General features: G+C 40.3%; 1 protein-coding gene across 2 annotated transcripts in view; it reads left to right on the top strand.

Annotated features, from left to right (window-relative positions):
- Positions 1–14,303, top strand: part of MDN1 (midasin AAA ATPase 1) — a 147,414-nt gene that overhangs the window by 82,936 nt on the left and 50,175 nt on the right. For both annotated transcript variants that reach the window (XM_067530039.1, XM_067530040.1), the window contains 11 exons: positions 687–832; positions 1,779–1,981; positions 3,583–3,803; positions 5,024–5,137; positions 6,378–6,510; positions 7,348–7,457; positions 8,851–8,984; positions 10,026–10,186; positions 10,582–10,702; positions 13,065–13,275; positions 13,778–14,006. In XM_067530039.1, the coding sequence (XP_067386140.1) occupies positions 687–832; positions 1,779–1,981; positions 3,583–3,803; positions 5,024–5,137; positions 6,378–6,510; positions 7,348–7,457; positions 8,851–8,984; positions 10,026–10,186; positions 10,582–10,702; positions 13,065–13,275; positions 13,778–14,006 (1,783 nt within the window). The remainder of the gene's footprint in view (positions 1–686; positions 833–1,778; positions 1,982–3,582; positions 3,804–5,023; positions 5,138–6,377; positions 6,511–7,347; positions 7,458–8,850; positions 8,985–10,025; positions 10,187–10,581; positions 10,703–13,064; positions 13,276–13,777; positions 14,007–14,303) is intronic.

The raw sequence follows: 14,303 nt of genomic DNA on the forward strand, positions 1-14,303 counted from the left end.
AGGTAAAGTCTAAAGTGCTGTGGTGGTCCTTTGTACTGCTTTAAATTTCCTGCAGCATGATCAGTATGTCATGTCTGTAGCACATCTGTCTCCTTTGTCAATGCTGTCTACAGATTGATTTTATAAGAACTATGAGTATAATTTAATAAAGAATGAATTATATTTACCTTCACTCTAGGCTGGAATTAATTCAGTTAGCATACTTTTGTGGTTTTTACAATCACATTTTAAAGATTCTTTTCCCATGTTGGTGCATGATAGACATATGGGAAACTGAGTGTGACCATATAGCAAAGATAGGGAAACGGACTGTACACAAAGTGCTAATGCATTGAATAACTAGGAAAAAATAGATGTTTCTCTACTGTTTCAGATACTGTAATTTTAGGTGTTACTTATAACAGATAAAATCATTCACAGGCAAAAGTGATTTTTAAGTTGGTGGTGTTCCCTTTAAAGTCTGTTGGTCTCATTTTCTCCACTTGTAAAATGGGGATATTTATTTACCTACCTCACCTGGGGGCATAATTCATTGATATTGTATGCCCTGCTACAAGGCACTATAGAATAATAGTGCATGCTCCTAGCAGGTGAGTGTGGTTAGAGGGCAGTGTGTTGACAAATTAAAGCATCTGGTATGTTCTACAAAAATGGTTGGCTGATACTAATATTCAGTGCCTTTTCAGGTTCTGTGTTGTCATTATCATCTTTGGTTCATGCTGCTACACTAATTGTACAACAGTTGCATCGAGGCCTTGGTTTAGCAAAGAGTTTTTACAGTGCTTGCTGGGAAGTGTATGTCCGCTCACAACAGTCACAGATTAACCAAAAGGTAAATGTTTCATTCTCCTTAAAACTGTCTTGCCTTTTTTCATAAATGTACAACGGTTTCAAAATTCCTAGAAAGGACTGCTGCCGGAAAGAGTATTGGTGGTTCTGAAAGCAGTACTCTGTCCTACGAAGTGCCGTACCATGCTGTTGGAGGGCATTGTATTCCTGGGAGTTTCAGGCCCCGATTCTGAGCTGCACTGTCGAGATGCAGCCTGATGGAGAGTAGGGAAAAGTCATTTCACACTTCTTGAGTTTGGTGGGTGCTAGAGGCTTCTTTAGCCCAGTGTAATCTGGAGTACCCCTGGGTAAGACTCATAATTTAACCCATTCTGCAGTGGTTTCCCAAGAGGCTTTTCTGTGCCACAGAGTGGCTGAAGTGAACAGTGCACTTAAGCCACATCTTCACTTTCCCTGACATGTTCTTCCTGCCCCATGATATTCCCCTAAAACTGGGGCTGCAGAAGAGGGAGTGGGAGCAGGCAGTAGATAGCGCATTTAATCTGAACCTGTGTACGAGGTAATTCCCCAGCAGGGAAATCCAGCTGGTCCTAGTCTCTCTACTCCACTTCTGCAATGTGAACCATTGTCTCTTAAGATGAGGTCTAGTCATTTGTTGTTTACATTCCATGTCTCCTCAAGCAAAAGTTAGGGGTGTTAGCTCTGGCCAAATTACAGCCATGAGAAATTACGTTCCGTCATCCTGAACAATATAGGTATATGGTGGTATTGGCTTCCTATCTTACTGTTCACTATTGTCATATACTGTTAAGGAGCAGCTGAGGATCATGCATTTCAGTTGTGGTTGAAGTGCTTTGGAATCTTTTGGTATGAAATCTGTAACAAAGTAAGATTATGTATATTTTTAATTAAAACCCTTCCTGAGCAGTAGTATCTGAATGCATATTTGAATACATAATGCTGACTTGCCCTGTGTTGTTCTGTTTTAGCTTGTGCTGGAGTTGGTAATGAAGCATGTTTCAACTCTGACTTCCCATGAAACTTGGGGTGACTCCCTCCTAGCAATGGGATTGTGGCCAGACTCTTTACCTACAGGTCTGTTTTCAGCTGAAGACTCTCTTCTTTCTACAGTTCAGAGTGACGGACAGGTCCTAGCATTCTGTCTGAGCAGAATGAGCCTGAAAAACAGCAGGTGGGCAAGAGACAATTTTTGCTTAAAGAGTGAACAATAAATAATACAGATATATTCTCTATTACTGTACCCACTATCAGTAAATGATGTCACCACTCTGCTCTTCCATCAGGGGTGTGGCTGACTTTTTACCATTTACTCTGGATCCTCAATATCTGTTTTGTTTTATTCTGATTTTCAAATAAATAAACATTCTCAGTCTACATTAAACTGGATTAAGATATACAGCATTATACATTTTATATAGAAAAGAGCAAGTCAAGTGATTCCTAGTTTTTAAGTATCTTTTCATTCTCTTCCCCAGCCCAGCCCCAATTTTCCTGCAGATAGATTTAATTAAGATCCAGTAGTGTACACAGTTCTTCCTGCCCTGACGGGGTAATTTACCTTACAGTCGAAGTAGTTTAAAGAATACATTGCATACATTGAGACTTGGAAGAAGGTGATTGACCTCATTCTTACTCTGAAGTGTTAGTTGCTGGGTATTGTGGAAAAGTGAGTTCTAAGAAAGGTTTGAATGAGAAGTAGGAACTTCCTGTGTCGGAATGAAAGAGGCCATTCCAGGTGTAAAGCATACAGTAAATGTCAACATTGGAGATGGACAAATAAGTCCAATCAAGAACCAGCCCAAAACTCTTTGGATCCAAACCCTTTGAAGTTTAAAATTGTGTGGTTAACCCTTTAGGTTAGAATATACTAGCACTCCTCTGTACTCCCTGGTTTCATCCAGAAGCAAAAATAACCCCAGAAGAACCTGTTCTTTTTCTGTTTTTGAACTGGCCAGAAGAGGATTGCTTGATATTTGAGAACATTTCCTTATGAGAGTGTGGTCCAATAGCTTCAGACGAACAGCCAAACTTTGAGCTCCTTATCCAAGTGGAGCTGCCAGATCTGAGTCCTGCATGTGGCAGGCAGATGAAAGAGCTCCTTTAGTCAATTTCATGCCCAATTTTTCAAACTTTCATAACATTGAAGCAAAATCTCAGTGTTCACTTATATTGTAAACTCCTGGTGGCAGGATGGTGTCTTCCTGTACAAATCTTTAGGTGCACGGAGGCACAATGTCATGTGACAAGTCAATGGCAGAACAAGGGGATAGCAGTTAACACTAAAGTTAAATATTAATCTGAAAATCAGAAAGCAACATTGGTTTTCTCCTGTGTTTTCTTCCTCCCCCCGCTCCCGTCCCCAAATCTTAGCCTGCATTCTTACACTGTAAACTCTTTGGGTGCAGGGACTCGGTCATAATTTGTCCTGTAAAGCTCCATGCTTTATCATCTGTGTGTATGAAGTAACCATAATTCTGAGTTGCTGGTAGTAGGCATCTTAAACTCGATTAAAAATTGGAAATTGGTTTTAAAAATCCAAATAGGTTTCTACTAAAAGCAAAAGCTAAGTAAATTTGGAAAAGACGGGTATTTTCGAATAAGTATCTATTTGAGGCAAAAATGCATAGATTGTGGAGGTTATTTGGTGATACTTTACATATAGTAATCAGTAATTTGATGTTCAGAATTGATTCACTTTTGAAATTGGGGAGTTTTTTTTTTTTTTCCCCTTGTCTTCACGTATTTAACCCCAAGTATTTTCATCCCTTTCAGAACACTGCCACTTACTCTACAAGATTTGAAGAAAATTATGCAGTCCACTAATTCAGAGAGTCTCCAATTCAGTGCTGTTCAGATGGATGCCTATTGGACAGAGGAAATTGAAGTCCTATCTGCTTCTGTAGAATTGTTCATAGAAAAGGCATCCAATCAGGATTGGATGTTAAGAGTTAGATGGCTTAATCACTTAAGCAAGAATTTACCACAAGTGCTTGGTAGGTAATATTCTTAATTATTATACTTACCACAGACTGATTTAATTCTCTCCATTGATTTTCCTTCACAAGAGCAGCAAAAACTATACAGTGATGCAATTTTGTTTACAGATTATCTAGTCGTAAATAAATTAGCTGAGCAATCAGAGAAGCCCTGTGAAACCGGGATTTTCCTGAGACTGTGTGATGTCTGATCACTCAATAGTGAGTGTTAAGTGGGAAGGAGGCGTGCATTGCAGACCAAAAAATATTAAATATTTGATAGACCAGTTTAATTGGATTGGAAATGCTTTCAGTAAGTTAATTTGTTACATTTGCTTAATTGAAACAGATCATTTAGAGTGTTTCTAGCAATGGGCAAGCCGTGTCACTTGCCTGAAGAAGCCACCTGAGACTGAAAATGCTAATATGTGGCCAGTTCCTCCTAGACGAAAACAAACTATTCTAGAGTATTTAGATATTTAAAACTTGCAGCCTTATTTGTCTGGGACATCCTTTCACATGAGTGGAACATACAACCACAGGGGAAAGACACATAAACTGTGTTTGATTGCAAAGACTATCACTAGTGTAATAGTTGACAATGCTGGCATTTAAATGATCATAATTAAAGACTTAAACTGGGATTTAGGCATCTAGCTCCCTTAAATTTCTTTGAAAATCCCAGTATTCATTAATATCACATTGAAATGAATGGGATTCACTCTCTTGATGCTATTGGTTGTTTTTCTCCAGACAGCCATATGTGTATTAATAATCCGAAATTGTAATCAGAATATTGCTTATGTCTAGAAAATTGACTGAAAGTTTGATTCTGCAGAAAACTTCAGTGATAGATAATAAATAAATCCATGGGAGTTAGATCTGTAACTTGCATTGACTTTTGAAAACCAGACCCTAAATCATAGAAGTACATGGAAATTCCCATGTGTAGATGTCTTGTGTCGTTACTGTCATGTACACTCTTTACTGCTTTGTTTGACACTCAATCTCAAAATACCTTTTGAAGCCTTAAAATGAGATTGCTGCAGTGCTCACTGTTACGGGCCTTCTGAAAGACTAATCTACTATATGTAGCTAGTGCAGAAAGAGGCCAACCAATAACTGGTTAGGTGAGATTTTAGCGTTCTCTGCTGGTGCAGCTTGAGTTTGTTTTTATTGACTAAGTATGCTCTGTATCTTCAAAGCAACAAACTCCTAACTGTTATTCCCACCTACAGATTCAGTGCACACTCAACTAAAAGCTGGTGCTGCAGCGCTGAGTAATTTCTACTCCAGTCCCCTCTCTGCTGGAATCAGTAATGTGATCAAGTTGCTACAACCAAACATGACAGGTACCTTTGCTTTTTTCCCTCCTTTCTAGTCTTCATTTGTGCATCTTGTCTGTTTCTTTTAAGGAGTGAAGACTGCAGACAGATTGTGTTCTGAATGTGTCATAGCTTTTCTGGGAAAATCTGCTTAACAAAAACAGTTATGCATTATGACTGTGAAAGTGGAACTTGCAACAGTTGGATGGAGTAGTGATATGCAAAATATTGTGACGTTCACTGGAATTAGCCTTAAATTTGAGTGTGGTTCCCTCTGAAATATATTGGAAATGATTATGCAGTACATGTGTAGCACCATGGACAATGTTAGTTTTGTGCCATTGTCTTGGTTGGAAGTAGATAATGTTGAAAAACACGGATAGTATGTTAGTTTAACAGGCCACTCCACATTGAATGGTCCTTTAGAATATGCTAAACAATCTGTTCTACCTTGTATTAGCTGTGACGCTCCGTATCCCTTTCCCAGACCTGAAGAAGAGCTCTGTGTAGCTCAAAAGCTTGTCTCTCTCACCAACAGAAGTTGGTCCAATAAAAGATATTACCTCACCCATCTTGTGCCTCAGGTTAACATTTGGCATTTACAGGAATTCACAGACAAAGGAGTGGATAGATTTCAAAAGAATTATAAGGAAATGGCTTTAATCTAGAGCTGTGCAGGGCAAGGCCAGGAGGTGCGCCTCATTAGGGTTGTTATGCCTTCATAAAGCATACTTACTGGAATGGCAGAAACTTTCTGACGCGTAGGGAATTGCTATTATCCCTAGTTTACCGGTGTGGACAGGAGTACAGACACTAAGCGACTTGCCAAAGGTCACACAGGAAGTCTGTGGTAGAGTAGGGAACTGAACCAGTATCCCAAGTGCCAGCCTGATGCTGTAACCACTGACCATCTCACATTCATCACTGTGCTTCCTAGAACCTACAGTCAAATTACTGCTGCCTTCTACTTGGCTGCTGTGTGGAGAGGGGCTTTCCTGCTCTACCTCTCTTCCTCTAACATACCTGCACAGGAGCATCGTTGCATCCCCAAAATTAAAAAATAGTTGAAAGAATAGCTGACCTTATGGGTCTTATTTGCATACTGAAATTGTCCATTGCACTCATTGATATCCCAGTGCTGCTAGTGGTCTCTCTCATTACATTTATGGAAATCCCTAATCATTTCTTACAGGGGTGGAGAAAGAAAAGTAATAGCATTCTAATTTGGCAAAACACTGTCTTTCTCTGTAACTGCTTGCCTTACCAGATGAACATGTGATGCCGCTGGATCCAAGATGGAATATGCAGTTTTTGGATATCATTAGAAATTCAATTAACTTTGACACAGAAGTGGAACACACCGATCAGCTTCTTGTCCTTCTGATGTCTGTAGCAAACCGGTGGGTTCATAGAAATGCGGGCCTTGTGGCTTGTGAGGTTTACATTGTGATTAAGCCAATGCTGTACAATACGTTGTGGTTATTGCCGATGTTCCTGCTGAGCATTTTGATTAAATTTTGACAGATAAGGTCTAAAACCTCAGGATTGTTTTTTGGCTATAACATTTGAAAATCTAAATCTTCAACCCCTTCTTCTGGGGTTAGAGATAGGCTGGAGACTGTCACTCTGCTAATGGCGTAGGGGGAAGAGCGTGTGGTAATTTAGCAGTTTTGCTGGAATACTCCCAGAAAAGACTAGAACCAGGGGAAGAAGCAGAAATGATGTGAGTAGTGCTGTGGTGCTACTGCCTTAAGACTCAAAACACCTTTTTTGTAGGGAGGGAACTAGGCTGCCTTTCCTTCTTCTGCTCTTAGTTTAAAGAAAAGGGGATAGATGGGTAGGTTATAAAGTAAAACGCTGAATTAAGAGTAATAAGGTGGCTCTTGCCACTGGCATATGCTAACTTCCCTCATGATCACCTGTAGTTGTGTAGATTCTGCAGCATAATTGCCCAGTATCTTTCCTTTTGAGGCCTCTAGTCTAAACTGTGAATAGACAGAGAAATAATTTGTTGTGTTCCAGGAAAAGTTTGTAAAATATTGAAATTTCAAATTAGCTTAAATTTGGCCTGTAAAAGATGTTCTCTGACATGTCATGGTTCAGACATTTGATTCTTGCTTCAAATGGTACTGAGATATCAAATCTCCTGATATGTTCTACCTTCCCTGATATGATAGAGGCTTTTGAGCTGGTCAGATCAGACTTCTCCTAATACACATACGTTATTTTTCATTCAGGGCAATATTATTTCTTGACCGGGAAAAAAGGAGCTATACTGAGAAGAACTTGATTACTAGCAAAAAGTTGAGAACTAGTGCCTTAAGAATGTCTCTAGAGTTCCATAAAGGTAGGACTGATTGTCTGCATAATATGTTTAATGAATAAGAAAAGCGTGGTTACATTGAATCAGATTCTGTTATAAAAGCTCATCCCAAGCATGATTTTATCCTGCCAATTGAATGTCTGAAAGTTGAATATGTTAATTGAACACATTCAGACCACGGCTGTAGTAATATAGAATATTACTCTAATTGAGTAGATATACTCTACCCCTGTGGGTAGAGAGAAATTGACATTGAATGCTCTCATTGGTAACGACTATAAAAAAGGTGTCTAGCGGATCTTGCAGAGGAGTAAAGCTTCTTTGGACTTCCCATTTCCTTTTGATTTGCCACAGGAGCTGTATGTGTTTATAGTTTAAATGGAAAGACTTGACAAGCACCTATCAGTGACTCATATAGCAACTTCTTGGCACTAGTATTGTGATTTTATTTTAAACAGAATTCTGAGTTGATATTAAAATAATTTTTTTAAATACAGCATCATTTTACAAAATCAGGATGGTAAAGATTGACATTTACTCTGCCTACTAGATTTTTAATCATGTATTCTGTATTTTGCTGAGCCAACTGCATTGAGCAGGTTTAATGTAATTTTGTTTGTGATTTTCCAGAGAATGCCTTGGCAGAAACTGATTATATAGCAAAGCTTACATTTGTTCTGTGATCTAAAGACCATTGTCCTTCTGGATGGCTGAGAAACTGCAATAAGTTGACTTGATAGACAAATGAGAAGTAGAATGACAAATGAAAAGAGAGGAGGGTCCTGTCTAGCTAAAATCTGTTAGGTCTTACCTTTTTGATCTGTGATGCTGTCACTTCCCCCAGTTGACAATGTATTTCATGTCATGGTATAATTGATTATATATGAAGCATTCTCCTATCCTATGCTATCCCAGTGTAACACACACACAAGCTGTTTCTCTACTGGTGGCACATGATCTCACTGGCCATATTTAATTCCCCAGGCAGAGAAGTAATTAAACTGCATGTGACAGAGGAAAAGAGAGGATCTGTGGTTAGTGATTTTTTTATATCAGGAAGAACTTACAGTTTCAGTCCTGCAATTTGATCAGTTTTCAGTTTGATTTCCACCTCTGAAGAAAGTCTGTCTCAACACCACTAATACAGTAGTTGCCCTTTCTCTTCACAGTTGCCTTCAGTTGACTGATCAGTGTTGCCTCCATATTTACAGTATTCCCTATACTACCTACTTGGAAGTAATAGAGAATGCTGCAGATATTGAGGAAATATGTAGTTACGTATGGAAAAACTGTGAAGTTTTTAAGCAGTGACCACTGTAACTGGGAGATATGGTCAGAGATTAACTGTTCTGTGTCACTTGGTGTGGATGGAATATTATAACTTTTACTCCTTTTTTGTTCTAATCTTTAAATCAAGATCCAGGGAGTTATAACTCTCTTCCACATGCTATTGTGGCCAATCTTGCTGCTTTCTTTGAACTTTGGGATGCGTTTATGTTGCACTGGGTGAAGTCTTCTCAAGTGGCCTTAACAGATGACAGTGTGCATGACGTGAGTAGAGTTTTTAAATTGCTCTTACTACAGTTATTTAGAATCCAGGATTCTGGAAAAGCGTCTCTATTTTTAGTTCCATGGCCCCAAAATAAATGGCAGAGTTGGGGTTAGAATATGGTAGTTTGTGTAGTGTCAGGTATAAGGGGTTAAGCTGATCTGCAAATTTATAGTAAACTGTTGTGTTCATTATCCACCTCTCTATTCTAAGATAACACGTAGGTTTTCAACATGCTTTCATTACCTTCTGTATATCATCTCTTCCCTGCACTTCAAACAGTTAAAATCTCCCACCACATAGATCATACCACTCTTTGAATCCCTTCACTGGCTTCTCACTGTCTACATCAAGTTCAGGTTTCTCATCCTCCTCTCATACCTGTACAACTTTGTTTCTTCTTACATCTCTGCTCTCATTTTTTCCTACTTGAGACCCCCAAACTCCCTTTTAACATAGCCTTTGTGTACTTCTCCCCCTCTTACTCTCTCTCCTTTTTCCATGCCACTTCATATGCTTGGAATTCCTTTCCCCATTCTCAGGCACCAAGCAGTTTCCCCCTATCTAGATTCTGCTTTAAAGCCACTTGCAACAAAGCCTTTGAAAGGCAATCCCTAGCAATATCTATGTTGTTTTAAAACTGGACCTTCATCTGGTGTGTTGTCAGAATTGTATTGTCCATATCTAATTTAGATTGTAAAATCCTTGGAGCAAGTCCAACATGCTTTGTGCTCTGTTTCATACACTGATGGGGCTTAGTTAACAATGGATTCTGTAGTTGCTAATATTTTTAGGAGAACACATAGGTAAACCAGTTGAGGACAAATCTCTGGTTGAAAACACAATATTTTGTCTAATTATGAGAGCAGCAGAGTTAGCAACGTCAGTGGCGCCCCCTCGCGCGCGCACCTCCGCGCGCCGCCGCCGCGCGCGCCCCCCCCCCCCCCCCCCCCCGGGCGCGCGCACACACACAATGCAAGATGTACTGTAATATGCTAGGTTTCAGAGATGGGAAGGCTATAACTTTCCTGACTTGCCTTCAGATCTTGTGCTGCTTGCTGTGGCGTGACCGGTTTTGGGCAGCATCTGACACTCTGACGGTGGATTCTCCAGGCTTGGCACTCCTATCACTTCACTGGTACTGGGTTGTGAAGCATTTAATTGATAGAATTCCACAGATGCTGACTGGATACGAGCAGCACAAGTATGTTGTTTAGCACATGTATAATGCAGCTAACTAAAAGGGTTGACCCCCTTTTGCTACATATGTGGCCATATTAAACAGTTACGTTAGCGTTCTTTATTCCAGCTAAAACTGATAAGCTTCATTTACTCTGTAAACACAAGTATTGATGTTTATGTTCTTCTATCACTGCAAGCACATGTTTATTAGCTGAATGTATTTGTTTTAAAACTTCTTATATTTCTTAACATTGGCCCCATCCTCACTGTAGATGTACATATATATAATTTTCTCCAGCACCCATTTATTTGGTGGAGTGCAGGAGAAGAATGAAAGTCTCTTGTTCTCGTTATTGCATGTACTTTTGCCTTTACCCTCTTGAACTTTTTTGCAAACATTTTCCTTTCTACTTGAAGGGTTTCCAAGGAAATTCAGTCTGTTTCGCAGCAGATTCAGAGCTGTTTGGCCAGTCCTGTTGGTATTTCTGCCAGTGTAAAGAAGCTGCAGAAGTCTCTGGGGAGACCTCTTCCTTTCAAGGTACGTTATTCCATTTGTAACAGAACATTTTGGACAATTATAGCACGTTGCTTCCAAGGATATCTAAGTACATTACAAACATTCTGTAAGGGTCTTATACTATTATACTCATTTTCCAAGCCAGCAAGGGGATACTCTTATTTCCTTGGATTCATAAGAATAATTAATGCAAATTTTAACATTTTTTAAAAAAAATTCTGAAACGTATCAGGTGTCTAAATTAGTAACAACATTGTTGATGGGTTGTCCAGAGTAGTAGTTCTATAATAAACAGCTTAGGATGTTGCATGAGCATGGAGATATTTCTACTGAAAAGTAATCCTGAATATTTGTGAATTTCAGACCAGGCAGAAGGAAGGAAGTACCCGCCCAGTGTGAACTGTCCCATACCTTTGCAAACCAAACGAGAGGTGGCAGATTTTAGTGTTAGGCTTAGTACGTTTGGCAGGTGCTTTTGAAAATCTTATTGTCAAGCCTTCTATAAAAGGATAAACTACTGAAAGAATTAACTTTAAAATTAAACCTAAGTCGTTTTCAAAGTGGCTTGGGCACTTAGGAGCCGAACTTTATTGAAAGTCAGTAGGTCTTAGGCTTCTAAAGGCAAGAAGGTATTCAGGCATCTGAAGATTCAGATAGGTGCTTAGTGGGATTTTCAGAAGCACCTCAGAGCCTAACTCCCATTGATTTCAATCCTGGTAGGGACCTATCTGTATCTTTAGGCACCTAAATATCTTTACAATATGGCCCCTTGGGCCTAGATTTTAAAAGGTATTTAGGTACTGCTGCGTTCAGCTTTGCAACACATAACTGATTTAGGCACCTAAATCCCTTTTGAAAATGAAATTTAGGCTCCTAAATCAGGTACACATTACAATGCTTTGCACAGCAGTGCCTAAATACCTTTTAAAATCTGGGCCTTGGTGCCAAAGTCATGTTTGAAAGTGGGATTTAGGCTCTGGTGTCAGGCATTTTTTTTTTAAATTTACCCCAGGTTCCTACTTGGCTGCCTTCATTCACCCTCATTTCTGCCTCACCTTCACTTCCCCATATACACAAACTGTTCACTCAATGATCAAGATTCTTGCCATTTCTTACCCATGATATATAATATACATAGTAATGTGATAAGAATAAACAAGTACACGTACCAGATTGGTGGCATCTGTGACACCTGTTCCCCGGGACTGGTTGGGCTTGGCTCCCCACTCTAGGCGTTATGACTTCCAGGATCACAGCGCTGCTCAGGTTTGGCCCGGCCCTTGTGATGGGGGCTGGGCCAAATTTGTGTGAATGACATTGCAACTTGGTGCATATGGTTGCAGTACCTCTCACTTAAATTTGGACTGGCCGGCCCTCTGTCATCATGATGGAGGGGCACCTGAGCCAACGCTGAGCAGCACTGCGATCCCATGCACCAGGTACCAGTGCCTGGAGTGGGAAGCTGAGCCCAGCCAGCCCCCGGGGATTGGAGCTGCAACAGCCGCCCCTGCAGGGTGATTGTGGGATGGGTTCTGCAATCCACCCACCAGGGATAGAACCCAGTCCCCATCCCCCAGGAGCTTGCATCCCCAGAAACAGAATCCGCCTTCAGCCCCTGCTGTCCCTCCCATCCTTCCGCTGAGCCTCCTACGAGACCCTTTGACACATTCTGACAACCCAATCTGAGAAACCCTGATTTAGAGTGGTGCCATTTAAAATTGCCTTCAGCCTTCTCAAGTGTTCCCCGACCCGCTTTTTGAGGGATCTGATAGCACTAACCACTGAACAGGCGATGCTATCTCTTCAGTTGTTAAATCACAAGGCATATTTTGCATTCCATAGAATCCTTGGAGAAGGAGAGTCCATCCTTCCAAACTTCCATAAGCAGCTAATGCTTTATTGCATTGAGCTAATAGTAGATTTTCAAAGCAGCATGTAGAGAGACTTAACAGTGTAAACTGTTTAATGTCAGGGCAGCATACGTGGCTCTAGGCATCACTTTGTAAACAAACTCTCATACAATTGTTATTGTGTGATGTATGCCTAATGATCAGAGACAGATGAACATGTTAAATGTTGTGAAAATTATTTTATCTTTTTCAGTTTACACAAACTGAATCTTAAATACTAATTGATTGGCCAGTTATCTCAACATATTCATCTTCCTAATGTTGGATTGAACACGTAAGGGAGAGGAAGCATTAAGAATGAGTGTTAAGTTGTGCATAAAGTTGCACACTATTTGCATGTGCATGTGTGATTGATTTTAGAAAGCATGTGCACAATGTTAGTGGGCCACAAATGGTTCTGTGTGTCATTTATAACCTTTGAAACAAAAAGCTTGTTTAAATATCTTTTCCTATTTTTTTTTTAATGTTTGCAGGATAAACTAGTGGTGGAGTCTGTTGCTCAGTTGAAAGAACTCAGCAAAGCACTCAACATCCTGGAGATGAGATCTGCCTTTGGAGAAAGCAGATGGCAGGATGAAATCTGTTGTCTGAAAACTACTGCCACTGGATGGAAAATAAAGAAAGCACTGCTGCAGGCCCAGGGTCTGGTTCTCAGAGCTAATCATTTAGAAGATGTTAATCCAGGTAAATAATTTGCCTTGTATGTGACAGTCAAGTACAGTCAGAAGCATAATATCAGATCATCTAGGGCAGGGGTGTCAAACATATGAACCTCTTTGATCCCGGCCGCCGAAAGTAATTAGTGGTGCTGCCGAAAGTCCGCATTGCCACTTTAAGAGATTTGTGGGGCCAGAGTCTTAAAGCGGCAACACCTTCCCCTCCAGAACCCTGCCGCCGAAAAGGGAAAGTCCTCCTCAGTTTTTCGGCGGTGATGGTGCGCTGCCGAAAATGGGCAGAGTGCCTGAAATATTCAGTGGAGAGCATTGTATGGCCCCTGCAAAGTACAGGTTCTGTGATTTCGGCCCGTCACCTCGAGCGAGTTTGACACCCCTGATCTAGGGGGTGTTTTTTTTCATCCAGAAATATTTATCTTTCTCATTTGCATCTGTGCAAATGAGCAGTTCCTTTCAGACTTGCTGCTTGATAAATATGTGCATTCGTGTGCTTTTTATCTCCTGTTTTGCAGGTGAATTAAGATCCTTTGTGAATTTCCAGTGTTCACACCTGAAAGCAGAAGGAGTTAAGCCTGGTCATTCAGAAGAGATTCATACTGAAGACACTGTCTCCAGTCAGTTGGACTCTGCCTCATTAATCCAGCTCTGTAGTAAAATTCAGCTGTGGCCTGCAATGGAGTATTTGGCAGTACTCTGGCAGTACAAACTGACAGCAGATTGTGTAACTAAAGCTTGTCTAAGGTGAGAGAAGAGTGGGTTTTCTTTTATGAAATGTACAGTCTGTTGTGCAAAGTTCTGAGGATCAGGGCACTCATCCCTTTGCATACAAATCAACATACACTATTCTTGTCTATGTGCAAAACCATATTCCTTGGGGCCTAAAAACCAAAGTGTAATATCTACGGAGTTGTTTAAACTTGAGTATTTATTAGCATTTTTCCCATCAGTTCTTGGGCAGACATGGGATTTTTATCAAGGTGATTATACTATGTTATGAGTGGGGAGGAGAGGGGGGTGATTCCCTGCTCCTGTACACGT

Source organism: Emydura macquarii, unplaced genomic scaffold, assembly GCF_026122565.2.
Source record: "Emydura macquarii macquarii isolate MOO-44397 ecotype Brisbane River unplaced genomic scaffold, CSIRO-AGI_Emac_v2 contig_3019, whole genome shotgun sequence".
Classification (NCBI taxonomy): Eukaryota; Metazoa; Chordata; order Testudines; family Chelidae; genus Emydura; species Emydura macquarii.